The sequence below is a fragment of the Athene noctua genome, chromosome 16 (genome assembly GCF_965140245.1).
Source record: "Athene noctua chromosome 16, bAthNoc1.hap1.1, whole genome shotgun sequence".
NCBI classification, from domain to species: domain Eukaryota; kingdom Metazoa; phylum Chordata; class Aves; order Strigiformes; family Strigidae; genus Athene; species Athene noctua.
In genome coordinates, this window is record NC_134052.1 from 65,699 (window position 1) to 93,583 (window position 27,885).

Consider the following 27,885-nt stretch of genomic DNA (forward strand, 5'->3'; position numbering starts at 1 on the left):
CTTCCTTCTTGAATCGAAGCAAATCCTACTCATTGAGCACGTGAACGAATGAAGCGGGGAAGACACCTCGCCTGTAAGGCTGTCCTTCAATCCACCCTTTCTGCAGGGAGAAAGGAAGAAAAAGGAGTGGTGAGGATGGCACAGGGACATTCAAGGGGATGAAGAACTGGCCCTGTAACAGCTGTGTTTGTTTGCCAAGGAAAAGATGGAGGATGTAGAGACAGATGCAGAGCAAGAGGTGACAATCCCACAGTCATGGGCAGAGGCAAGAGATGGACAGAAAGGGAATCATGTGCAATCCCAGTGCTGGTCAGTATACACAGGTTCACTCACCCACCAGTTGCTGTCCTCCTTTTCAGACACCACAATGATCTCGCCTGTGTGGAAAGTCAGCTCATCTTCCCGGTCAGCATTGCAGTCATAAAGAGCACGGACCCTGCAGAGCAGCCGTCTGTTCTGCAAGCAGGAGAGAGAATCATCAAGCCTTCCCAGCTTCGTCAGACACAAACTAAAACAGCTCTAGTGTCTTGATCCCAAAGCCACTTGAAAAGATGTGAGGAGCAAGGATGAGAGACTGGGAGGTTTCCTGTGCAGAGGGAAGGCAGAGGTGGCAGGTTAGTTGCTGGGAGTTTGAGTGGGACAGGGATCCAGAAGACACCTCCTTCTGCGGGAGCATCCTTCCAGAAGCACCTGCTCCTCTGCCTCAGGACTGCGACGTGTGCAGTTGCACTGTCTGGGGTCCCCGTTCTCTCAGGGCAGGTCTGTGTGAGGAGCTAGTGGCACTGCTTGACAAAATCCCAAGCCCAAGCAACCCAAGGAAGGTCCCCTTAATGACAGATCTGTGTCTGCACAGCGTTCTGTGGGAGAAGAGGGACCCCTGGAGCACAGAGAGGCAGGGCCAGTGTGGACGCTGCACACTTGCCCATGTCTAAAACTGCACCCTGACCTGCCAACAACCCAAAATCATAAGCAAGGCTTTCCTCAAAAGGCAGTGGAGCCTTATGGGGATTTTGGTAGCATTCCCAGCACCTAGCAGAGAGACATCAATGCCAGAGAGTCACAACTGAAGTGCTGGGATGAGACGTTGCTGGGATTGATTCCACCTCAGTTCAAAACCAAAGGTGATAAATATGGGCAGATGTAGGAGCTGAGCTAGCCCTGGCTGCTGGCCACCTACCAAACTGCTCCTCCGAGGAAGAAGAGGTGGAATATCCAAGGTATGGCCAGAACATGGATCTGGCTCCTCGAGGGACCGGTGTGGGCCAGGCTGTCCCGCTTTGCTGGGGCCAGGAGTGCAGAGGGAGTCCGTGGCTTTCAGGGCACCTAGGACACAGGCTGGTCATCTCCTCCCACTTTTCATCATGAGTGGACAACAGCAACCACCACTGTCAGGCAATATGCTGCAGCATGGTCCTTCTCCATGGTACAGCATAGGCAACAAGTACCCCATCAGTCTGGGAGCTGGAAAGGGGAGGGACTGGGGACAGGGTAGAGAGAGGCATCGGGGGAAGGGGATGTGGCCAGAGAGCAGATGGAGATAGAATGCAGTCTGGGGTGAGAAATGTGTTACCCAGAGGTGGAATATGGTCTGTGCAACTCCAAGGTGCCCCAAGAGCTGCCAGCACTGGGGGAAGGATACAGCTGCCATGGGCCATGCACTTGGCACCTTCTGTCCCCCCATACTCCCCAGGCTGCTGAGCTCTGCTGGGATGAGGCTGGTTCCTAGAGGTGCCTGGAGGCTCCAGCTGACCTCCATCATGAAGCACCCAGGGCTGCTCCTGGCAGCCCTCACCCCCTTGTCAAAGGGTTATGTTCTGCAAGCCACTGCCTCAGTCCCCAACCTGCCACCCTGCCTGGGTATGGAGAGGGGGACATCATTCTGCCACAGGGCACCCGTGGAAACAAATCCACTGCCTGAAAGATGGAAACAGAGCCATTCGCTTCTCTGAATTCAACATCTTCAGCAGCTCAGCAAACCCCAGAATAACCCTGCCCTGGAAGCACCCGTGTCTAATAGCCAGGGTGCGGGAGCCCCATCGTGATCAGCTGTGGACATGCCATGCAGTGCTGCAGCTCCCACAGATCTCCCAGCCCTGCATTCGAGCAAGAGGCCTTGCAGGCCTGATCCAGGAACAAGGCTTGGTCAGAGAAAGCCACAGACAATCTGACCTAGTGTGGGTGCTGGACTGCAGACCTCCAGCAGATCCTTCCCACCAGCGTGGTCTGGCTCCTTGTGCTTTCATTACCTGAAGCCAGGCTGGTCAGACTGGGCTGCTCAGAGCTGAGTGGTACCCAAGGCGCTGGCTCTGAGGATGTGCGCTTGTACTTGACGCTCAGAGGCAAAGGTGGGCTCCTGCTGCTTCTTGTGTCCTCAGCAAAGACAGATGAGCTGGTAAGGGAGGGTGGATATGCCCGCTGGGGAGCTAAACACAGAGCAAGAACAGATCAGGAGTCAGAAGCAAGCTGGCACTGAGCAGGGCTCCTGAGCGAAGCTCCAGGGGAGAATGGGCACAAACACGTGGACAGAGATTTTCTTTTCTCTGCTTGCAGGTCTGACTTTTTAGATCAGGTTGGAAGCAGAGCTGGGACTGGCAGAGGGGAAGTCAGTCAGAATTTGTTGAGTCTCCCAGAAAGCAAAGTGAACTGTTGGAGGTGGGTCATGCCATGGGAAGGCTGGGCAAGGATGGCAGGAGCCGGTCTTGCTAAGGAGCAGAACTGCGATGCTGCTGCTGTTTCTGCCAGCAGCTTTGTCTTCCCAGCCCTGTCTCTAAAGACATGTGCCTCTGCCTCTCCCAACAGGCAGGGGACAGAACATCCTAACCGCGCCAGTGTAGGAGCTCCAAGGGTGAGAATACATTGTGTTGCCCTTCAAAGCAGGGATCAGTGCTAGGACACCAGCCAGCACAAGCCAGCCTTGGTCCCTCAAGGAGCAGAGGGCTAAAGGGTGCCCTAGGCCACCAGACAACCCCTCACACCCCATCAGGGGCCCAGCTCCCTCCCAGACCACCCTTTGCGGATGAAACTAGGTTGCAGCAGCAGCGGCTCAGCCTGCCAGCCCCTGTATCACCCCACTGCAGGCTCTCACCTGGCTTTGCCCACTGGTGTGGAAATGGAGGTACAGAGGAGGAGGCTGGCGTCACATCCAGGTGGGCAGCTGGCGCGTTGCAGGTGTCTGGCCACTCCCCCCAGGACACTGCCCCTGCTTCCTCCAGCCTGGGGGCAGTGGCAGGGGGGTGGTAGCAGCTCTGGGGATGAGCAGACCCTCTCTTCACAGAACCCAGCTGGAAAGGGATATTTTCAGATTAGATGGATTGGGTATGGCTGGGCAGGTACAGGTGCCTGCCCCTGCATGTGTGGCCCTAAGCCAGAGCCTATCAGGACCTCACCTTCTCATCCAGGTCTTCGTCACTCTCATACATGTCATCTTGGCCCAGCCACCACTCATACTCCACGTGGACATGGGGGTTGAACTGATTGCTTTTGGCCTGCAGCAGCTGGGGCACAGGAGCTCCCTGAGGACCCAGCAACCCTGTCCTGCCCTACCAGCCCCACAGGCAGCTGCTGGCCCCATCCCCAACCACCTAACAATCAGGGCAATGTCTGTGAGCTGCGAGCGGTGCTTCCCATCAGTAATGGGGTTTTGAGTTCTCCAAACACACAAATCAGGATGTGGCAGAAACAGCCTTGGACTCACCCCAGGCAGTGTCAGTACAGCTCCAGGTCTCCCTGCCCAGGCACAGCACGACCCCTGCCTGGCCTGTCCCAAACTGCTCTGCCCTGAGTGACCCCACACCAGTAGGGCCAGCCCCCACTGGACTCCTCTGCACCTTCCTCTGCATCCCATACTGGCACTGGTGATGCTGAGGGGCACAGGTGGCCCTGCAGGACGTGTCCACACAGGTGTGGGACCCCTGACACTCTCTGCCACTGGGATGTGTCCTGAAACTGGAGAGGTGATGAGACACAGTCTTACCAGCTCCTCACACAGGGGATGTCTCATCCTCCTGGCAACATCCAGGGCCGTGTCTCCTGCTTTGTTAGCTGTTGGGGGGGGAGGAAATGGCAGCCTTGAACACCACTGGTCTCAGCAAATTGAAGAACAGTGCTGCATTCAGGGCATCTGGGGTCAAATAAGCCTTCTAAGAAGGGACAGCCTAAACCCAGACCAAAACAAAGGCTCAGCCCCTTAAGGGATGGTGACTGAGGCACCCAGATAAGGAGAGAAAGGAACACGAATAAATCCTGATTGACTCACAGAGATGGAATAGGATAGAGAGACAGAAGAACTTAGTCACTGCCAGAGCCTTAAAGGCTACAAAACCAGAGGGCTCCACAGCCAACACCCTGTGTGTCACCACAGGGAGCTTTGGACAGACCCAGTATGTGTGCCCTGATACCTGGTAGACAGAGACCACACAGACACCCAGCTCCCAGTGCTTGCAAGCAGGGGTGTGAGTGCAAGTCTGAACAAGTGACAACCATTTTACTTCAGTTTCCTGGAAGGTCTGAGGGTGGGACCTGTGATGGTGTTGCTGTAACTCTGCAAAACCCCTCCTCACAGGGCTGCAGCACAATTCTGGCTGTGGAGGGGTAGGCTGGGGGGACTCTGGGGACGGGGAAGGGTGGGAGAAGGGAACAGCAAGAGGTCTGTGCCTTGAGGAACCACAGATTATCCCCAGACCAGCAGTGGGGTCTGCACTGTGAACTTCAGATGCTCAAGATAGTCAGTAAAGACAGGTCAGGCACAGCTGCACCCAGCAACGCTGAGGTGGTGAGAAATTTGGCTGTCAAACCACTGTGCAATGGGGGGATGTGCACCCAGTTTCTGCTGCTTGCCACAGGGTCTTTTCCCTCCAAGGGTCTGCCACCCCGCTGCCTGGAGCAGGAAGCATCTCCGGCCATCCCTGGGAGCATGGCTCAGTGAACCCAGCAGCTCAGCTGATAGTGGAAACATCTGTGCCCTCGCATTTCCTCCAGGATCCTAGTTCTAAAGCTCACTTCTGTGTTGGGCAGTATAAATGGCTGGACCTGTGATCTGGGCTCCAGAGCACCAGCACACACTGTCTCTGAATCAGTGCTTTGGCAGCCCTCCCACCTGCTCTCCAGCATTGCAGCGCTGGCTTTGAAAATGAGTTAAGTGCCTGTTTTGTCTCCTGCTGTGCAAGTGCTGCGTGTGGAAGAGCAGCTCAGGCAGTGTTTGCCTTGCTGGACTCTGCCAGCTCAATGAGCCCACCTCAGGGCAGTCCCACCACGGAGCTGCCTGTGGCTGCCCACCTGGGAGGAGGAGAAGTGAAGTGGGACACAGGCACAGTTTGCCTGGGGTCAGGAGTACCCCAGAGCAAACCAGTTCCTCCCTGGGGAGCAGAGAGGAGCATTCCCTGCTCCAAGCTGGAGAGCAAAGCCACTGCTTCAGTCCTAGGCTGTTGAGAGCAGGAACCTGTGAAATGTGGTCACCCCCCTCACAGAGGGCCACGTGCACCCCAAACTGGCTTGTGAACACCACTGATCCTGAAGAGCCAAGAGCAGTATCAGAGCAGGGCGCCTCACTAGACATGCAGAGAAGAGCCTGGGGTTGAGTCTGCCACCCTGTGAGCAGGGTCCCCACCCAACTCTGTCACCAGTCCACTTCTCCCCAGATGCAAACCCTACTGAGCACTTAAGCAGGGCTAAGGAGGTGTTTCCAGAGAAAACCTGAGAAGCACGCTGTGTGCGCATGGGGTGGGGAATCCTGTGACCACTCACTGATGGTGATGTTGGCTTTGGCCTTCAGCAGCAGTTTGACACACTCAGGTTTGTTGTGAGAGCAGCAGTAGTGAAGCGGCGTGTTCCCCTCTGCTGTCCGCTTTGCCAGGCTCCCGCTGCAGCAGAGGGTGGATAATGTCAGCACCCCTGGGAAGAGCTGCTGGCCCCAGCCACAGCAAACACTGCCTGGTGCTGGCACACGTGTCCTTCCCACCTCGCCTGGAGAAGAGGTGGTCACCACAACCATCACACCTCAACCCAGAGGAGACAAGGCCCCCCCTGATCTACAGGGTAGTTACCCCAAGCCCAGACCAAGGTACGTTTGCTGGGAGGCCTGCCCTGGTGATTTTTCTCTTTTTTGGGAGCATTTTGGAGAAGATCATCAGTCTTGCACCTTTCACTACCACAGCTTAGCCATGGCAAACTGACTGGGTGTCATGAGCTCACCTGTTCTGGACAAGAAAATCAACTATATGCAAAGACGTTCGATCAGACAAGAGCACTGCCAGGTGGAGAATGGTCTCCCCAGGTTCCTGTAGCCAAGAAAAATACAGCAGGGATGAGACTGTGTCTTCCTGCACCATGAAGTGGGAGCACTGTCCTCTAGGGACTGTCCTTAGACGTTTTAAATCCCTAAGAGATGAAGAGGTTTGACTGTCTCTTCAGAGCCCACCAAAGCTAGTGAGAACCTAGTTAACATGCATAGAGTCATGGCTTATGGCTTCATGAAGAAGAATCAGTTATTCCCTTTTCACATTTAGAAACTGAGGCAACCAAAGATGACTTTTCTCCCCAGGCCAGTGGCTGAACTTTGCTGAGTCCATGATCTCACCAGAGGCCTGGGGTATGAAACAACTGCTTCCCATGGAGCTGCTTCTTGCTTGCCATATTGAATTTCCAAGACATCCCATACTGATGGTGCTTCTTGCAGCATTTTGCTCCCTTGATTTTACTCTGGAGGACAACCCCCAGCATCCTTGATGGTAAAGGGGGTGTCATGGCACTGTGTTTGTGGCTGTGCTCTCCTCTTGCACTTACAGCTAGGACCTTTGCTGAGGTTTTGCAGGAAAAAATGCTGCCCTGATTTTTCAGCCTACAGTGAGATTTGGACTCTGCTCAGAAGTTTACAGGTGAATCTTGGTTACAAACTGGCCTCTGGAAAGCCTTGGGCCTGTGGTTATGGATTCTGTCCCCTGCATACACAGCACGAGGAGGGCTGTGGGGTCACAACCAGAAAGCCTCCCTCTGCTGTGATGTTCCTCACCCTGCCCAAGTCTGCCTGCCAAGCACTGTTTTCATCAGAAAACTGTCCCCTCCTGGGCACAGGGACCCTTATGGACAGGCTGGAGAGGCAACAGCAAAACTGTTTGCCATACAGGCTCACAGGATGGGTAGACGTACCTGCAGAGGTGCCAGCACAGGCTCGCTCAAATCCATGTTCTCTGCATACGCTTGGAGCAAAGAAAATATGTCCTTGTCTTTCACAGCTTCTGGAAGGCCAAAGCACTGAGCAGCAGGGCTCCTCTTGGCATATTTCTTCTCAACATACTTGGAAATGATGAAATTTTTCCGAAAAGCCCTGGCAGAGACCAGCCAAATGAGAGTTAGGGGCCACAGAGTGACCCAGTGAGCATCCTCGGGCCATTCGCCTCCTCTCCTGCTGCTTCAGGCACCTTCCTCTCTCCTTCAGACATGCCAGGCAGTTTAGCACCTTTTCTCTCTCTGTCTCATTCCCCAAACTCCTCTGTGGCAGCATTCATAACTCCTCTTACAATACAATGTGGTTTCCTTAAAGCTTCCTCTCCTACAGTTATATAATTAAACGAGGACTTGACTACCATGCATTTAGCGTGTGAGCCCTGCCATGGCTGGGGCAAGGACACCTGCACCCACCAAGGGAAGCCAGAACCAGCTCCCCGTCTTTCCTTCCAGCGAGGATCCCACTGCCTTCATCCAACACCCAGAGGTCTTGTGCTGGCCGGGATGGGGAAGGGTCAGTGCTTCTCTCTCTCTCCCAGGCACTCCTTGCTTTCCAGAACCCCCTCCATCACCTCTGCTCTGGGATGAGGAGCCCTGACCCCTCCACCCTTCCTGGGTGGGAGACACTCAGGGGTGCACTGGGGATTTCTGTACAGTCCTGGTCATCTTTTCTGCTCTCTTCTCCCTTCCTTTCCTCCCCAGTCCTGACACATCCTTTGCCTTTTGGACCCTTCTGCCCTCACAGTTCAATACTGGGCTCAGCTCCCTGATGGTGAGAATTAGGGGAATGAGCAGAAATCTCATTCCCAGACTCATAAGGTCTGGGAAACACCATGTGGCATGAACTGGCCAAGATCCACAGGTCAGGAACAGCATCCAGACTGGCCGAGTAAGTTAGGACTCTCCCCCTGGAGAGGCCAAGAACAGCAGAAGCAGTGGTCAGCCAGAGGATCTGAGGTGGCCACAGGTGCCCCAGGGGAAAAGAGGTGCTCCAAACAGAAAAGGCCACCGAGGAAGAGATGAGTTATTAATTTCATGCAGTTTCAGTTTCACCAGCATCCAAGCAGAAGGATAGATCTGGCAAGTTGGGTCTTGACCATGTATTTTCCTGCTCTCTCAGCTCTCTGCTTCTCTCTCCCTGCCAAGTGCAGTTCCTTATCCACCTATTCACTGCAGGGTATGTCCACACTGTCTAAATGATGACCTAGTCAGAGCATACATGCCTGTAATGGAACCTCATCATGCCTGTTCTGCTTGCTCTCCAGCCTCCTGAAAGTTCCATCAGCCCGTGACAATAAGCTCCCCAGCTATATATTTCCCCCAAAAGCTCTGCTGCACCCCAGGTTTACAGCACTAAGCCCTGGAGAAGACCCCAGCTACTGCTGACACCAGTCACACCATCCCAGCTCTCCTCATCCTCTGCAGAGCCTCAAGGCTGGGGCACTGTGGGATGAAGAACTGGGGGTTCCTGCATCCTCAGCAGATCTTTGCTCAATGCCTACACTGATCACAGAATCACAGAATCGTCTCGGTTGGAAAAGACCTTGAAGCTCCTCCAGTCCAACCGTTAACCTAGCACTGACCGTTCCCAACTCCCCCAGATCCCTCAGCGCTGGCTCAGCCCGACTCTTCAACCCCTCCAGGGATGGGGACTCCCCCCCTGCCCTGGGCAGCCCATTCCAACGCCCAACAGCCCCTTCTGCACAGAAATCCTTCCTCAGAGCCAGCCTGACCCTGCCCTGGGCAGCTTGAGGCCATTCCCTCGGGGCCTGGCGCTGGCTCCTTGGCTCCAGAGACTCATCCCCCCTCTCTGCCCCCTCCTGGCAGGGTGTTGCAGAGGGCCAGGAGGTCTCCCCTCAGCCTCCTCTTCTCCAGACTAAACCCCCCCAGTTCCCCCAGCCGCTCCCCAGCAGACCTGTGCTCCAGACCCTGCCCCAGCTCCGTTGCCCTTCTCTGGCCACGCTCGAGTCATTCAATGGCCTTTTTGGGGTGAGGGGCCCAAAACTGAACCCACTCATCGAGGGGCGGCCTCACCAGTGCCGAGCACAGGGCTCAGATCCCTTCCCTGTCCCTGCTGGCCACGCCAGTGCTGACACAAGCCAGGATGCCATTGGCCTTCTTGGCCACCTGAGCACACTGCTGGCTCCTGTTCAGACAGCTGGAAATCAACACCCCCAGGTCCCTCTCTGACTCTGAACCTGGGACCCAGCCACAGGACACAGTGAACTGCTCTGCATTGTGCAAGTCCCTGTCCCCTGTCCCACTCCAGCCTCCCACCCTTCCCTGCCCTGCCAATGTATAGCCAGGGCTGTCCTGCTTGGCAGCTCCACTTGTTTTTTTATGTTTCTCTGCTTTCCTTTCCCTTTCCAGCATCAATTCCTCAATCCTTCTCCTGACGTCAAGGCCAATCCCTGAGCTGTCCTGCTGGCTCTTCCTCACTCTTCTCTCCTTTAACAAACTTTTCATGCTGGGCTTGATGAAATTGCTTCTAAAGAGAAGTAACAGTCTAGGGAGAAGATCAGGCAGTGCCATGTGCCTGGTCACTATGGGGATCACACAGGACTGCAGATTGTGTGCCCGTGGGTGAGGGCCCCATATCTAACCTCCCACAAAAAACAGCTTTTGCAGAGCAACTCACATGTCACTGTGCACTGTGGGCTTCAGGGAAAAGCTGGGGAGATTCACTTCCATGATCTTGTTGAAACCAGAGTTGCCAATATTCCTCGCCAGCTGCAAAACAGCCAAGCCAGAGGTCACATGGGACATGCAGCAGTTCTACATGTGTGGCAGCAGGAGAGGGAGCTCCAGACTGAGATCCTGGGTTTGAGGGGATGTCACGGGGATGCTGGAGACTCTGCCCTGACTCCTACTGCTGAGCTCTCCCAATGCCAGCAGTGCAACCAACCCCTGAGCTGACCCTCGGCTCAGACCTGGGCAAGCAGATCCCTGTTAAACACTCCCATCCCCTCCCTGATGCCCACCAGCTGCCTGCAGCTCCCATCACAGCCCTACCAAACCCCTGAGCACCTGGAGCATTGTGGCCCTAAAATAGCCTCATGCAAGGTCTCCAACCCCCTGCCTGCCCCACACTCTTCTCTACTTCAGATCAAGCTTGGCCCTGCCCCACAGCTCCCCTGCACCAGGGGACACAGATGGGGCAAGGGGACTGAGGGAGATGGGTCACCCAGTAGCAGTGAAATGACTCCCTCCTCTCCTCCTTGAAGATGACAGTTCCTGTCACAATAACCACTAAACCCTTGGAATTACAGAAGGGTATGGGTCAGTTTAACAGGTGGAAACCCCACTGAATTAACTTAGTTTCAGGAATGTCACAGCAGAAGCAGGGGGAGGCTTAAGGACAAAGTGCACTGTCAGTGTCCTACCAGCAATTCGGAGGTTGACAGCTTGTCCAGAGACAGCGACTGGATACGGGAGAGATGCACACCCATCTGTCTGTGAATCCCAGAGCACTCAATGCAGATCAGAATGCCCAAATTAATGGAGAGCCAAGTGGGGTCTGTAGAGACAAGATCACCAGGCTCGTGCACATCTCCTGCCCGCTAGCCCCACACCACCCCAGGGCACAAACTCCCCAGCAGGAAAGAGGGGAAGGGCAAGAACCCAGATGCCTGCAAGTCTCCAGGAACTGGATGTTGTGGAGGGCCAGGCAGAGCTCTGTCTGCCCAGGGTGGAAGAACCATGGCAGACCCATGGCCATGGGTTGGCTCTCACCTGGGGCTGAGCAGTCGCAGCACTCGCTGTTCCCAGGCAAGCCTCTGACCTCCTCGATGATGGCCTGTGTCAGCTCCTCCCAGCTGCTCTCCCTTCCGCCCTGCCCCTTGCTGAAGGCCACGTTCAGCGCCTCCTCCTTGCTGTTGCTGAGGATGGACACCCAGCTGCATGGGCAGAAAGCAGCTTAGGAGCAGGGTCCCGTGTAGCTGTGCTTGGGATTCGGGGTGAGGAGGGCAGTGGGACTGATCCCATTGCTGCAGGGGAGATGCCACTCTGCCTCAGTCTGCACAGCAGCCACCACACTCCTGCACGGGACTCCAGCAGCAAACTGGATGCCAGGAGCCTCCATCAAGCTCCATGTCCTGTTTGCAGGAGGCCAGACCCCCGGGGAGGCAGGGACACAGTCAGGATGGGAAGGGCATCAAACAAGGGTCTGTGGCATGCTTCTCAATTAGACAAAGAGCTGGCTCCTCAGCAGCAGCCAGAGGAGCATTTTTTGGTCCACAGCAAGGCACTGGCGGTACTTACGCAACACAGTCCTGCTCATCCTCTGCCAGAAAGCGGTATGTGCGGTTGTCTGAAACACACAGAACCGGTCTTTTCTAGGCACCCCTCTCGTCCATCTCCCCTGCCAGCCTCATGTCAGGGACAACACATCTGAGCTGGGCTCAGCAGAGCTGGGAGCAATCTCCAGCCCAGGCACCCAGGGTGACAGTCACCTCTGTCTGACTCAGGCCCTCCCCAGTGCACCCCAGACAAAGACACCTGCTCCTGTGCCAAGAACGAGGGATGCTGGTGTTAGCTAAGCTGCAGCCTGGGAACTACACTTGCGTGGTTCCTAGACACACTGCACTGCCCCGTGGCAGTGCTGCCTATCTCACACCCTGCATGTGCATCACTGCTCCTGAGCAGAGCTGCCTCCTGGCATAATTTCCCCAGAGTGACACCCCAGCCTGAGCTGGCCCAAAGCTGCAGAGCTTCCCCTCATCCCTGCCCACACTGGCTCTCTGAGTCCAAAGCACTGTGGCCTCTCTGGGCCCTTCCCAGAGGAACAGCAGGGCAGGTGCCACCACTCACGGGAAACCAGATCGAAGCACTTCTTGTCATCCATGTTCGGCTTCACCTGGCAGGTCAGTAAATTCAGCTTGACTGGTGGGCGGTTAAGCTACAAGCAGAATGAGGAAGCATCAAAGAGCTGTGGTCCAGGGGTGTGGAGCACTGACTGGCTCTGGAGACAGAGCCATGGATCTGCCTTATGCCCAGCACTTTGTCTTTGGCTCCACTCTCAGGAGCAATGCAAGAAATAGCAGCACAGACCTTTTCTCTCCCAACAGCCACCCCAAGCTTGGAGCCAGGTCCCAGGCTCATGCCCCTCCATGCAAACAGGCACGTGAAGACCTCCTGTGTTTATCTAAATCTCGCTTGGATTACAGGGACTTAAGTCTCAACAGAAAGTCTCCTACACCAGGGCAGCCCAGCAGGGTAAGCAGCAGGCATGAGGGCTCTGACAAGCCCCACGAAGCCACTGGTGTGCCCGGCATCAGCCGGCTCTGTGGATCCTGCAACAACAGGCAGCAGCTCCCAGGCAGGAACAGAGCAGAATGGAAGAAGCAATTCCTACCATGCTGTGAGAGATGGTCAGGTAGCCATTGCTGATGGTGCATTTCCTCTTCTGCCAGACTTTTCTCAACCTGGAAATGAGTGGAGGGTGAGCTGAGAGGACACACATACAGAGGAGCAGACATGCAATGCAGTGCAGCACTGATAAATGCAAGAGTCATACAAGGCGCAGCATGGGCCTGCAGCTCATAGCAGACATGCCGGCTGGGCTGCCACAGTCAGGGTCTATTGCTCTTGGTCTGTTATGGGCTGAGAAGGACCCATCATATGGCATAAGCCAGGCTTGTACAGACAGGCAGCACAGCAGCTGTGGAGATGATACAGATGCAGAGGGGCAGCAGAACCTGCTAGCAGAGCATGAAGCCCTTAGAAGAAGCCCTCAGCAAACATCCAAGACCATCCCCTCCAAACTGCTCCCAAGCTGGTTTTTCTGCGCCTGCCATTCAGGCAAGACCATAACACAGGTGAAAGGTGGAAGAGATACACCCAAAAGTGGAGAGAGACCGAACTTCAGTCTGCAGTGAAGGCGACTCCTGAGCCCCAGTTCATTATTTTCTGTCCAGTTTCAGGTTTTTCTAGGATACTTCACAGTCCTTTCCAGGTGTGCAACTCCCGGTGCAGGACCCATGTGATTCCCAGGAAGCATACTTCCACACACTGGTGGGAGATGATCCTCTTTCCAAAGACAGTGGAGTGCTTTCCAGGAGCTCAGGGTGTGGCTCCTGGGAGAGAGGCACAGAATGGCTGCTGGCTCTTTCCCTCCTCTGGCCTACTATGCCATCTCCAAGGCAGCACTGATGTATGCTGTGTCTAATTCACCCCAATTTCTGCTCATTCCCCTAATTCTCACCATCAGGGAGCTGAGCCCAGTACTGAACTGTGAGGGCAGAAGGGTCCAAAAGGCAAAGGATGTGTCAGGACTGGGGAGGAAAGGAAGGGAGAAGAGAGCAGAAAAGATGACCAGGACTGTACAGAAATCCCCAGTGCACCCCTGAGTGTCTCCCACCCAGGAAGGGTGGAGGGGTCAGGGCTCCTCATCCCAGAGCAGAGGTGATGGAGGGGGTTCTGGAAAGCAAGGAGTGCCTGGGAGAGAGAGAGAAGCACTGACCCTTCCCCATCCCGGCCAGCACAAGACCTCTGGGTGTTGGATGAAGGCAGTGGGATCCTCGCTGGAAGGAAAGACGGGGAGCTGGTTCTGGCTTCCCTTGGTGGGTGCAGGTGTCCTTGCCCCCAGTGCTCACAGGGCTTAACAGGACGTTGGGCAGCTTCATGGGAGAGGAATGCCCCCAAAGCTAAAAGATGGACACAAGCTGCCTGGAGTTCTCTGTTGTCAGCAGTTGGAGGCTAGCACAGTGCTGAGCACACCTTCATGCATGCTTGTCCTGTTCCTCTGCCTTGTGGCCACACCAGGGAGAGGAGGGTGGTCTGAGTGAGCCCTGGCCCCAGGTCACCAAAGCACAATTGAAAGGGGCATGCTAGATCCCAACTTACCCATCACTTTTCTTGAAGAGGGTCCCCGACTTCTCTGTGCCATACTGCTTGTTCCCTTGCAGCTGGTGCATGTTGTACACTGCCTGCTTGTTCCCAGGGTCCTGGCAGAGGAGAGAAATAGAAGCAAGGCCCTAGCCCATCGGTACCACTGACAACCAGGAGCCTGTCCTCACAGGACGGCCAGGGATCCTGTGCTCCCCAGAGCTCACCAGAAACCTCACGGCTTTTTGCACTGGCAGGCAGGTACTATATAAGCAGCTGCCACGTCATGCCTTCTGTGGGCACCACCCCGCATTCCCTTCCAAGAAGGATCAGGCTTTACCTCTTTCTGCTCCAGCTGCAATGTTTTTTTAAGCTGATCCCGAAGGGAGCAGAGCTGCTTCTTCTCCTCGTCCTGCCTGATCTTCATCTGAAAGGCACAGGAGCACAGTGAGCTGCTCACATGGCAGCAGGAGGATCCTGTCTCAGCTGTGGCATCTCACTCCTCTTGGTCACAGCAGAGGTACCCCCCACGCCATCCTCTGCCCTCTCTGCCTCCCCATGTCTGTGGGACTCACCAAGCCCCATTCCTACAGTGGGAGGTTGCTACTCGACCTTCACATGGTATGTGGTGTGTGCAAGAAGCATTTCAGTGGAAACTTTGCTGAGAGGAGGGAGCGGGCATGTCCCCAGCACTGGGACTCTTGCAATGTGAGACTGAGAAAACAGCTGTTTGCAGCTCTCTGCAGTGTAAACACAACAAAGAGCTTGAAGGTCACTGTGGTTGTTGTTTTTTTTCCCCTTGGTAGTGTCAGTAACGAAAATAATTAAAAGGTCTCCAAGCCATCAAAAAGTTGATGGACCTTGGCGCAGGAATGTGGCCCTGAAATGGAGCCTGGAGTGAGGGATCCATAAGTTGCTGCTTGCTGTGTTCAGCTACCCTGCTCTGGAGTGATGCCCCCCTTCTTTTTGTTATTTATATAATGGATTTTAATATGAATGATTAAAAATTATGGAACAGGAAGGGTAACACCCCTAAAGCAGATTAATTCAAACAAAGTGCAGATGCCTAGAGGAGACCTGCACCACAGGATCAGGGGAGACAAGTACAAGTGATGCTGACACAGTATTTGGGTGAGGACCATATCCCAAGCCTCTGTAAATTTTTGCTTGTAAAGAGGTATGGAGAAGGATGAGCAAGCCCACATAAACTTGAACAGCCGTCTAGACATGCTGGTAAATCAACATAAACCCTCTGCTGTACTTGGAGGATGTCATACCACCTGGGACGTGAGTGCACAGACTGTCTCTGAAAGCCTTGCCACTTGGAAAAACTCCTTTCTGTCTCTGGGCCATGTATGACTGACAGAGCTCAAAGTCAAAAGCTGAAGTTCACAAAACTTACGTGACCTGCCTCTACAGCAAAACAAGGCCCCAAGGAAATGCATTAAGAACTTGAGTTGGCAGCAACAGGCATAGAAAGCTAGGAGCACAAACGAAAAGTCTGGAAGTCTGCAGAGCAGCTAGGTCTCTGACAGATGAATATGTTAGTGCCTCCTTGGTATCCACCTTTACGCTTGTTCTTCCTACTCTGTGTCCTGGGGTATGGCACTGTAATTTTCCCACTGCTGGTTATGACTACATTTCCCCCCTCCATGGGCCACTTCCACATCAGAGAGTCAGGAAATAATGATTAAAAGATGTGAAGAGCTGCAAAAGTCCTCAGTTCTGCTTCTGCAGAGAAAAAGGAGGCCCTGGGATATACATCCTTGGTCTCCAGCCTGCTACTGCTTGCCACACCTGACTTTAGATGAATACTCACAATCTGCAGTTCTGGGATGAGCTTCTCTGTAAAATTTTTAAGTTTTGCTGTTGTGTTTAAACATTCCTGGAAAAAACTGAGAGGACATGTTAATGTAAGGGCAAGTCCTGAAATTCTGCTCTTAGCACTGGCTGTGGAGCTTACAGACCCCAGGCTCCCCCGAGCTCCTGCCTCAGAGCCCATCATGATTTCAGCAGGCAGCACTTTCATTTCATGGTGGAAAAAAAAATCTTTCTTGGGAAATATATTTTAGAAAGGTTTGGAGGCATTTAAATTCAGGGAGAGTGCTCAGCACTCTGTCTTCATTGCAGCCCAGATTTCCACTCTACAGTGTCAGACTAAAGAGAGGAAACACATCCCATTGAGATCCTTGCCTCCACTGCCTCCAGGAAAAGAGGACTTCTGCCAAGTTACAGGACAGGCCAAACTGACTGCAGGAACTCACGTTCTTCAAATTAAGCCATCCCCAGGTCCCCTCTACAACCAGCGCTTCTGGAGAGAAAGAGTGTGAAGGCAGGTTACCGGTTGCTCTTACTTGAACTGTGAGCTGCAGTGCTTGATGTGGTTTTGCAGCAGACCAATCCCTTTCTTGGTTTTGATCTCATTCACTTTGATTAGATACTGAAGGGAAAAGGACACAGGGACTGAATGTGTAGCTTAGAGAGAAATGCCTTTTACACACTTTTTGATGGTCCCCCTCCCAGTGTGTTGTGGCCCATCCTGGCAGTCAAGCCCTGACAGGAGCAGCTCATGTGGCCTTTATGGGGTGAGAAGATGGTGGTAAGCAGAGCCCAGTGATTTGATCTGGCCTATAGAGTGGTGGGCCCACTGTGGTGGCATGGTCCCTGGGTTTGCTGGGTTTTACTTATGCAGAATAAACACTCAGTTAATACACCCTCAAGGAGAAGAACAGCCAGCTTTCCTATAGACTTTCAAACCTCATTGCTCAAGACCCAAGTTCCTCCAAGTCCCACTAGACTCGATCCATGAACTGCACCATTTCCACTTGACCCTACTGACAACATCAGTGCTGCAAACCTGCCTGCCTATATCCTACACACAGCCTGCCTTGAGGACCTTCAGAAGTGAGTTGAAGGTTCAGATTCCCAGTCCAAACTTACCTGCCACCTCACCCAGCCCATCCTCCACCATAATAAGCTCACCTGTGAAAACTAACACTGGCCCTTTCATTTGGTGGACTGACAACATGAAACAGTGTGTTGTGCTGTGAAATACATTGAGTATTTCTCCATACATCTCTGGACTACTCCTACACCAGCATCATCTCTCTTGACATTGCAACTACTGTAAAAATAGAAACTTTCCAACAACCTTTTCCAGAAGACCCCCAGGCCAACGTAGTAAATCACCTACCAAAATACATGTTCAGCTTTGCCAGCCTCAGACCTCCCTGTATTTATTCTGAGAGGACCATTCAAAACACCCTAAATCCATCAGAAGAAGTGTTTCCTAGAAGACACCCTCTTAGGAACCGGAATGCCATGTGTGGACTCACATCAGCACAGATGAAACCTCCTCCTGACCTACTGTCTCTGATTAAGGATGATGCAACTCTGTAGCACAAGGGCTTCTGATATTTTAAGTAGAACACTTTCAGTACAGAAACAGCAACAGTTTCCAAAACATGGTTACAAAGAGCTGGATATTTTTAATGAAATTAGTATCTTCCAATCTTTTATTCATACTGTTGCTTGTGACCTGTGGCAGTGGGAGCAGGAGATCCCATTTGCAGGGACGATGGGCTGAGTTTATTCCAACAAGCAGAGGGAGGGCTATGGTGGGACTGCCTGAGAGGGAGCAGGGACGTTGGTGCCAGCAGTGACCACTGTGAACAATCAGGAAGGTGATTGGATCCAAAGCTTTTGTGGGGTTTTTCTCAAGTTGTTAGCTCTACTGCCAGCTTAATTAATATAGGCTCAAGCTTTGGCTAAACTCCTTGATTGGCCCCTACCCCAGCTTGGCTTGAGCCTACCACAACCCAGGCAGCTCTCCAACTGAAGGAATACATCCAGGGTCTTGCTGGCACAAGAGATGTGACCTGTGAGCAATGGCCCCTGGGGATCTGCAGCCCACCCCAGTGTCGCTCCCCAGAGACCAAGCAGAGAGAGCTGCTGGATGCTGCTGGTGACTGGGGCAGAGCCTGGGGTGCTTCAGCATCACAGGAAGGCAGAAAGGGACCTGCAATACCCTGGACACAAGCATGAGTCACTTACTAGGGAGAGAGCATGACCCTGAATGAAAAATCAATGTGGAATCAGACAAAAAAGCTGCTTTGAAACAATCCCAGTTCAGAGGGCAAGTGACAAATACCAGTGTGAGGGTCACTGCTGATGTCTGCCTGCTCCAGACTGGGCTCTGCTGGGGCTGTGGCACAGCTGCTGTGCTCCAATAGAAGGAAAATTCATCTCTTGGATGCCAGTTTAGCAAATCTAACACTGCTCTGCATGGCACTGGCTGATCCCTGTCCTTACCTCACACATGTTCAACTGGAAGGTCCTGCGTTCCTTTGCCATCTCCTCAGCAATCTCTCCCCCGCTTACCTCGCTCCGCACCATGCCATGCTGCTTTGCCAGCTCACGCTTCTCCTTCTCGATCTTGGCTCTCAAGGAAAAAGGAGACGTGTGAAAGGCTCCGTCTGACTACTTGCCAGTGAAGGCAGACAAAAACCAGCCTCCAAGTGCAGGCCTCAGGGTGAGGGAGACTGAAGACTTACAGTTTGCTCTCATAGTCTTTGCAGGCCTTCTCAAAGGGCTTCTTGAACTCCTAGAAAGAACCAAAGGCACCATTTAATGACTACGACCGGGTCAGAGCCTTCCTCATCCTCAGTGTACTGTGCTCCCACTGGGTCACCCTAGCAGAAAGGTCCTTGCAGACCCAGGACATGGCTGTCCACAGGAGTGTCACTCACTAGGAAGATCCTTGCCTTTCCTCAGTACACAGTGGACAAGTGCAGGTTCACTCAAGGCACATGGTTGCACACACACGCAAATACACGTATATCACACATGTGTACATCACGTAGGTGCACGTACATAGCAGTACCCAGCTATAACACCTTCTACTGACTCACAATTTTAAGGGCAGAAGGAATTGCTCAGCCAAGCCAGAAAGTACTGACCAGGTTCTCACCTGCTGAAGCCAGAATGTTATGTTTAACCAAAACAGCACTCAAAGACATCAGAAACCTACCCAAACCTGGCAACATAAGAACAATCTCATCCTTCCCCAGGCATTCATTTAGTGTTGAATTATTCTTGCTGCTAAAAAGCCATCATTTGTTTCTCATTGGACTTTGTGTGACTTTAGCTTCTCTCCAGTGGTCACCATTTTCATATGCTCATCTGCATTTGTCCATTATTATGTCCTTTATATGTGCATTTACTCAGATCAACCATGTTCTGCCCTGTTCTCACCACTTACTGCTCTGTAAACGTCTGTGTCAAAGAAAGACAAAGTAAATCAGGTTGGAAGGGTCTTCAGAAGGTCTCTAGTCTAACGTCCCACTCAAGTCATGAACAGCACTGAATTCAGACCAGTCTTTGTGCGGGCAGATGTTGAAAAAACCCAAGGATGGAGATTTCACAGCCTCTCTGGGTCCCTGTCTCTTGAGGAGAAATTTCTTTATGTCAAGACAGAACCTTGTCAGAACAGATCTTGCATTTATCTCCATTCTAATGAAAATGTCAAATTTTCATTTCTGATGAACTGATTCCTGTTGGATCCCATTAGAAATGCCTTCAGCTTAATCATGACTCCTTGTGGGCAGCTGGTATTTTTCCTCTCTCTGCCTGTTTTCTTGGTTCCAAATCTTCTTGATGTTGTCCTTAACAACACAGACAGTGGATTTTTTTTCCTTCATATTTATTTATTCTTTATATATTCTTTTATCAATTTATTTCACACCAGAAGTTCCAGAATTTTCTCTCTCCTTCCACTTTCATGCTCCAAAAGGATGCCTAAATGCTTATAATCTGTTTTGGTGTTTGGCATTTAGTCCTTTGGAAGTCCCCAAATGCTGCCACCATTCCCATCTGTCTTTCTGCAATCTTGTCCAAAACATTCCCTCCACTTTCCCAGAAGTTCAGCTGTTTGCTCAAGGATCCCCAACCCAGCTCTGATACAATCCACCTGCAAAACCTTCATCAGGCATCTGAGGAAACTGCAGAGCTGTGAGAAAATCTATAGAGTGGAACCATACAAGATTAAACAGGTATAATTACAGAGTTCAGGTTGTTGAAACAAGTTTGTTACTAGCTCAAGGACTCAAGAGGAAAAACAGTACAATGGAAAAATATAAAATCCTAGAAGAAGAAAACACAAGGATTTGCCAGAGTATGAGCAAGTCTGGTGAAAGACAGCAATGACCAATAACAAGAATCTGTTTCAGGGAGCAACAGGACTGTCCCTGCTCCTCCTGAGCTGGTTTGCTTGGCCAGCGTGAGTGCTTGGGTGTCTCATCATGGTGCTGAGCATATTAATGCCAAGCTCATTAAATCCTAACCAACTTGTGTATGCATCGGCTGAGAAGTAACTGCTTTACTGTTACAATTCATACATAACCTGCTTGCAGAGTCTCTGTGCCCAAAATCACAGAGAGGAGTGGTGCCAAGTCAGAGCTGGCAGCAGGCTACGATCAGCAGCCCTCCTACAGCAACCTTGCTCCAGCATCAGGATAGGGATTGGTCCAGCATCCTCACCCTGAACAGGCACAGGCAGAAGTGCCCAGGGGCAAGTGCACATAGCTGATGGCCCGAGCACAGCCATGGGGACTTAGCAGCAAGGACATGTGTGCAGACTTACCAAGAACCAGGATGGCCTTCCCACTGGTTAAAAAAGGCAAAAATTAAATAGGAGTTTGATGTTTTTCCTAAAATCTACACTGATGACCACTGTGAAGCTTTCTGATATCTCTACAGCACTGAAGATCAAATTGCGTGGTCACTTCAGTACTTGCTACTCTGCAGTCCCTGAGAGGTACCTGCATCTGGCAGATCGTGTTGGTTTAAGCCCTGCCGGGACCGGAGACCACGTTGCCATTGTCCCTCCCCCACCCTCGAACACAAATAGAGCACAAACCCCGGGTTAAAATAAGCAGAAATTTAATACAATAGTGTAATAAACAATCTGAACAACAACAGTAGCAATAACAACAATAAACAGTAATAAGAGTAAACAAGACAAAAGGTATACAGAGAAGTACCGCAATGGTTACGGACAGCTCGCTCGCTTGCTCCCTACCACCAAAGCCACAAAGGAAAAAGCTTGGACCTGACGCCAGCATGGTGTGAATAACCCGGCTGGAGATCTCTTCCCCCTGTCTGCTGGGGAAACGTAACCCTATCCTAGCTGAACCAGGACACAGATACACATATGCATGCTCAGAGTCACACCAACACGAGTGCTTACACACATAAATGCAAGAGCCACAGGTGGGCCTGCAGGGTAGGAAAAACTCACTGGGAGGTTTTGGGGGAGTTTGTGCATTGATGGCCAGGGAAAGTATCAGTATTTGGTGCACAACACCCTGATTTTTTCCCCACATAGCAAATGCCACCAGACTCCTCCAGATTCAGCCAGGTGTCTGCAGACAGGCAGAGGTCCCAGCTAAGGGGCACCACTAGCTTGACCTGTGGTGTGAGACACCAGCCTCAAGAAGGAGCAGGGTCCAGCATGCAGGAGGTGCAGACAGACCTGCCCTTCCAACATATATCCCTGCCTGTGGACAAGGCGTGAGCCAGGGATGAGACCCCACAGCTGGTACCAGCTCTTCCTCCAGCCACTCGCTTACCAGCCCCACCTTGGCATAGCCCTTTCAGCCCCTGCTTACCCCTTTGAGCTCTTTCATGTCACTCTTTATTAATGACTCCAGGGAAAAGTTGATGTTGTGGTACAGACTCTGCAACTGGAAAGGAATGAGAGAGATCACATCAGTAGCACTGCACCCCTGCACCACTCCTCATGTGGAGAAAGCAGAGCTATTTGTGAGCCTGCAGAAGAACCACTTTGGAAAAGAGTCAGGAAAATACCAGGCTAGAAAGAAACACAGCCAGCCTGACCCAGTGTTGGTGAGAGGTCAGCTTCAAGCAGGATGGTGGACAGACCTCCAGAGGCCTCTTCCGAGCAGCCTCGGATGTCTGCACAGGCAGCCCCAGCCGTGCAGGCTGTGCTACTGGTGCCGCAACCGCACACCATGGCTTCCTGCCTCCATCTGGGGAAGAGGATGGGCTGTGGCCCAGAGCCTTCTGCTTTTCCTGGAGACCCCTGCCAGCATCCCCTTGCAAGCCAGGAGCCCCATTCTGATGTACATGCAGGGGACAGAGCTGCCTACCAGGCTCCTGACAGCGGTCAACAGCTCCCGGGAGAAGGCAGCAAAGGTGCTAAAGGCGCTGGCCAGCTGCTCCTCGCCCTCCAGCTGGTAGTTGGTGGAGAATTTCTCCTGGGCAGTGATGTGGGCTTCAAGGTGGTTGATGAGGTCTGGGGGAACATGCATGGTCTCTGGTGAGTGCAGAGAGAAGGTCAGGATGTGTGACCAACCTGCCTCCCTCCTGGGAGTCTCCATGCCTGGTTCTGCTCACTTACCCGAGCTGGCTTCTGGTGCCATCTGGTGCCCCCCCGCGCCCCTCCAGCTATAGGGACCGCTGAGACCCCTATTCCCTGCTGTGGCCAACCCAACCTGCAGTGAGGATCCCCATCATCCATCCATCACCATCTCCCCCCACCTGAGGCTCCGTTCTGCCCTGACCTTGTCCACAGCTGTGCTCTGCCTTAGCTGCTTTCCTCATCTTCTGCAGTATGGCTCGGTCAGCATCCAAGGCCTAGAAATGCAGAGGAGATTGTCATTTTCATAACCTACAGGACTCAGCACTCAGCATCCCCAGGCTGGGCTGTCCTGCCAGCAGATAAGTGATGATCTAGTGGTAGTAGTCCATATAGATCTTAAATATCTGCAAGCCTTGCTGATGTTCTTCTGGAAGAAGTGGTCAAGCATTAAGGGAGAATTGGAAAATATATTAGAAAAAGGAACATGCAGCACTGACAGAAAATGTGGATTTCAGTGGCAAGAGACTGTTAGTTACAATTTACATTTCCATCCCTGTCAGTGTCTTTCCTGAGCTGAGAGGAGGAGGTGTAGGTGGCTGAGGGGGCATCTAAACTCTCTACCTATGAGAGACTGGATTACAGATGTTATTTCATACAAGTACTGTTTGGAAGTTGGGATGAAGTCTCTTGTTGGGACAAGGATTATTGTCAATACCAGATCAGGTTGGTTGTGCTTTGCTTCGCTGGGCTTTGAAACCCTCCAAAGATGGGGGTCACCTCTCTAAGTGACCTCTTGAAGGGCTGCACTTCCATCTGCAGAAGAAACTTTTCCTCCCAGTGCTCAATCTGAACTTTCTAAACCACAAAGTGGGTATTGCTGCATGTTATATCATCTGATGTTGCCCAAAAGAGCACCATTGCCTATAACTGCCCTTAGAGGAGTTGTGGGCTGCTGTCAGAGGGCCCCTCATCACCCAGCTAGATCAGTCCAGCTCTGTTTCTCTCTTACTGACTCCCTCTGTTTTTTCCACATCACTCCTGTCTGGGGACAGCATTTCAGGGGTGACCCGTTCATCGAATTGATGTGAGCTCCGACAGCTCCCACGGGCTGGCCCTGCATGGAGTGACAAGGCTTCACACTGAGTGTTGTCCTGACAGTGTCAGAGCTCCAAAATAGGACACAGGTTTTTAAGATCCAAAACCACTGATTCGTGGGAGCAAGTAGTTTTACAGCAATTTGGGAATCTGAAGAACAGCTCAGGGTAGACTTGCATGCTACAGCTAAGGCTATGTAACAGCTGAGTGGACGAGCGGGGGTACCCAGAACAGTGGTACCACTGCTGGCTTTATCCTCTATTGTGCAGCACATCAGTCAAGCCTTGCAGCTGTAGAGGAGGATGTGAGTCAGGCTCTGCATGGTTCAGCACAGTCAAGACTGTGGTATGCAGGGAAGTCACCATAAACATTTAGGTAACCAAACAGCAACAGTGCTGAAAACTTATCTCCTGCACATTTCCAGAGTTCAGTGCAGCAGGGATGTTGAGAACTTAAATTATGGACTTATACCACAAAATAGGAGTTGCCAGACATTCTGCTTCCCAGGGAAGAGCTGCCACCCATGACTCGGCACCTGCACCTTCTTGTCCAGCCCAGTTTGGGACTGGCGTTTTCCAGCCAACCCCTTAAATAAAGATTCCACGGGCAATTAACATAAGACCTCTAGGACCAGCAAGACTATGCTCACACCAAGCATTGCAAATCCAAGGAATCCAGTATTATGGTTCAAAGAGATCCCTATGAGCCAAGGTCAGAAAGGCAGTGGTGGGATAGGGCACCTGAAGCACCTGACCGTGTACTTCAGCAAAGCTGTTGGAGACACTCATACCTCTGTGTTCAGAAAATGACTTTAGGTTAATCCATTACTTCAAGGACTATTGCATCCCTCTCACAACCATGCAGTTACTGTGAGTACCACTGTGAGGCAGGTGCAGTCACCTCCTGGATCATAGCTCTCTGCAGTTTTTCTAAGCCATTGCATGTGGGACTCATCTTGCTAACCTTAGGCATCCCTTCACCCTTCTTCAGGTGAAGCCCTTTTGGCTTATGTGAAGCCCATCTCCCTTACAGAGACTCCACCAGGTCAGCTTTCCCAGTTCCAGATGTCTCATCTCCTCAACTCTACAGCAGTTTTTTAGCCACATGGCCACTCAACCTCTTCCCTTCCCTGCCTGCCCTTGTACGTGGCACTGGTGGGAGTAATCTGGAGCCTGCTGCCACTGAGACCCTGATCTCCAACCCCTCCAGAGCCTCTCTTCCACTCACTCACCCACTCTGCTGGGACCCACCTTGATCAGGACAGATGCCTCCTTCCCAAAATGTCCCTGGAGCCTGCCCAGGCCCCTTGTGATTCTGCTCTCCACACACAGATGCTCAAATCTCCCACATCCACGGCCTTCCTTTTCCTTTCTCCTGACAATTCCCTCCCTGAAGGTGTAACCTTGGTCCACAAGTGACCCATCCACACCTCTGGGACAGGTCCCTGCCTGCTGGGCCGATACGCTCAGGCCAGGAGGCTTCCCTGCTTCAGAGGAGCAACACCAGGGTGATACTGGACCATGGCATCCCAGAGGCCATCACCAACAGGCACATCCACCTCCTCAGGCTGTCCCCATCCAGTGAGCCCAGCCGCAAGAGGCAGCACTCCCCTCAGGGATCATGAAGTGTGTACAAGTACCGTTGCTGGCCACAAGGCAGGAAATTACACATCTGGCACTTGGCACAGGAAACCCCAAGCTCCCTTCCTTGCCTGTACTTTTACCTGCGTTTGTTTGCCTTGCAGGCACGGATCTGGTTCTGCACTCAGCCAAGCTGTGTGACCTGTGTGAAAGAAGCTTTGGGGACCTGCCTCCAGTGGTGGAAAACCGGTTGATGTTCTTCTCCTGCAGCTCAGCGCCCCTTCCCTCTGCTGCTCACACTGCTGCCAGGCTCAGCACACGCTGTGCAACAGCTTTTCTTGCTCAAGGATGGGCTCTTGCTGTGTTTACTGCTGGTGCTGCTCTCTGTTACAAGCATGAATCTGCTGATGCACTAAGACTCTTTCCTGTACAATGTTCCCTACACCATCAGTAAAAGTTGCTGGCTGAGCCACTGAAGAAGTCACCAGTACCTGCCTTTCAGAGGTGAGACCCTGTGGCTCCAGCTCTTCTAGATCTGTTTTCATCCCTGACTGTGATTTCCAGGGTGCTGGGGTCACAGCACGCTTCTCCCTTCTCACTAGTTTGCAAGAGTGCAGAAAGAGTCAGATTGGGAGGGACTGTCAGTTCACATCATCTGCATGGATGTGGCATTAACACAAGACAACCTTGCATGAGCCTATACCCTGATGGGACTCAGCAGACTCCAGAAAGACATCCAAGCTACATTTAAAGAGGATGAAGACCAAGCGTTCACTTCACCTTTTGGCCATGCACACCAGTAGTTCATTACGTCACAGCTAAAATATTTCAACTAATTTATTTTTACATTTCAGTTTCAGCTCCCAGTTGCCCTTATCCAGCAGCAGAGTCTTCCTCCCAGTGAAAGCGCACAGAGGTGTCAGCTGAGCTACTGCACAGGCCAGAAGGAATTAAGTCCCAGGTGAGAGCCTGGTCAGCCTCACCTGACTGCATGGCGAGAACGTATCAGTCTCAGGGAGGAAGCAAGACAGAGGCCAGTGCTGATGCAGGCAGAGGGGACCTTCCTCTAGGACAGGCAGCTCCTGCCAACACCAACACCCAAGCAACAGCAACTGAGGATACCCCCCAATGTTAGAATTTCCCCTCACCATCTGCTCAGTCCAGCCCTGATCTGCACCCAGAGATGAAATCACCTCCCCGTGTCTCCTGGCTTACACAAATGCTGCTCCCTGGCCACCATCGCTCCTGGCTTTCACTGCAGCAGATCTCCCGCAGACCATGCTGGGGGTTGCTGCCACACAGCAGTGAGAGCGTGTCCTGAGTTTTATGTCCACTCTGACACACAAGCCCCAGGCCAGGGGATCTGCAGACATGAACAAGTTCAGCAGCGTTTCTCTCTAACCACAGCTTCCTGATGTAGCGGCACTGTTTTAAAGGACTGATGTTTTAGCTTTTCTTGGGGTGCAAGTGACAGAGTAGCAGTTGAAAATTAAGCAACACAAGGAAATTGCCCCATGCCCAGAGGCCTGAGAAGAAAAAACCCTCAGTGACCACCACTGACAAAACAATCTACAGGAGCACAGCTCCCCATCTGCTCCAAGCCTGCAGGTGCTGGGGGACTTCAGGGCAGTGCAGCAGCCACAGCCCACAGACTCTTCTGCCGAGACTACAAAATAATGAGAGGTGACATGGTGATGGCGCAGTTTGGTTGCTCCCAGCACATTTACCAGACCTACCAAGAGGAGGCACCAGGAGGCTTGGACACCTCTGGACCACCAAGCAGAGAGCCCCGCCGCAGTGGCAACATCTCATGGATATTTTCCACGGGGGGCCAGGATCTTGATTTGCCCAGGAGCAGGCCAGCATGATGGTTACTCTATACTGGCCACAGCTCCGAGCTAAGTCCCAAGGGGGCTCTAGGCGGGCAGTCGGATGGTCTCAATGGGAAGCTTGGACCCTCCAGCGAGGTGGCCTTGCCCTCACTCACGGTCTCCCCAGGGCATCAAGCTCTGCTGCTCACTCTCACGTGCCAGCAGCAAGCAGCAGACACTTTACCTCCCACACCACACCTGATAATGCCTATCATGGTCTTCTGGCTTTTGCCATTGGGTAGAAAGCAAAGGCATTTGGTCCAAATAAGTTGTGTGTCAGATGGTGTGCTCAGCAGCCAGCTCTCACCCCGTCTATGAATTTTTGGAACCACTCACGCATTTGGCCTCTGAACATCCCACAGCAAGGTATCCCACAGGTTAACTCTGGGCAAGCAGGGAAACTATCCTGCCACTTCCAAAAACTTCCCTTAATTTTTTATTTTGCTTTTAGTTTGATGTTTGTCTGGTTGAAGGGTTCTCTCCTCTCTTTACCATGTTATGCAAGCCTGGTACAATATACAGCCTTCCTGCACAAACCTCTCCCCCTTTGCTCTTGTCCTCACCAACTGACACCTGTCACCCAACCACCACGACCCATCACAGGCCTTCACCAAATCTTTGCTTTGAGTGTTTTGCAGACACCCAAATATGCTTGCACCACTCTCCACTCATGGTGACAAATGATATGGTGATGCCTGAACTGGGGTGTAGATCCTGTGGGACCACAATGGGGATGGCCCCCCCAACCCCTCAGGGTGCACCCCTGCGGTCCCCCACCCCTGCTCACCTCCTCTAGGCTGTTGGCAGTGGCCTTGCAGCGGCCCATGTGGCTGGCAAATGCAGAGGTGGTGGGTGAGCTGAGGTCTTCCTGCGCCTGCCGCACGAAGTCGCACACTGAGATGAGGGCTGCCAT

At 52.5% G+C, this 27,885-nt stretch overlaps 1 protein-coding gene across 1 annotated transcript; it reads right to left on the reverse strand.

Annotated features, from left to right (window-relative positions):
• LOC141966833 (arf-GAP with SH3 domain, ANK repeat and PH domain-containing protein 1-like) lies at window positions 1–27,885 on the reverse strand. Its single transcript, XM_074919989.1, has 26 exons — window positions 27,760–27,885; window positions 22,629–22,701; window positions 22,215–22,360; window positions 21,714–21,788; window positions 18,600–18,649; window positions 18,358–18,487; window positions 16,401–16,486; window positions 15,866–15,941; window positions 14,387–14,473; window positions 14,065–14,165; window positions 12,575–12,644; window positions 12,031–12,118; window positions 11,482–11,530; window positions 10,954–11,117; window positions 10,605–10,738; window positions 9,860–9,951; window positions 7,144–7,321; window positions 6,190–6,275; window positions 5,743–5,858; window positions 3,974–4,041; window positions 3,387–3,494; window positions 3,086–3,281; window positions 2,247–2,423; window positions 1,178–1,323; window positions 334–456; window positions 1–100 (listed from the first exon to the last, which is right to left on the reverse strand). Exons 1-26 carry the CDS (start codon window positions 27,883–27,885, stop codon window positions 26–28), a joined length of 2,820 nt encoding a protein of 939 aa, XP_074776090.1. The 3' UTR covers window positions 1–25.

Excerpts from the sequence above, each read along its gene's own strand:
- LOC141966833 (XM_074919989.1), bottom strand. The coding sequence starts at position 27,885 with ATGGCAGCCCTCATCTCAGTGTGCGACTTCGTGCGGCAGGCGCAGGAA. Across the intron at positions 18,488-18,599 it reads AAAGACTATGAGAGCAAACT|AGCCAAGATCGAGAAGGAGA; the intron begins GTAAGTCTTCAG and ends TTTTTCCTTGAG. Across the intron at positions 14,474-15,865 it reads TCATCCCAGAACTGCAGATT|ATGAAGATCAGGCAGGACGA; the intron begins GTGAGTATTCAT and ends TGTGCCTTTCAG.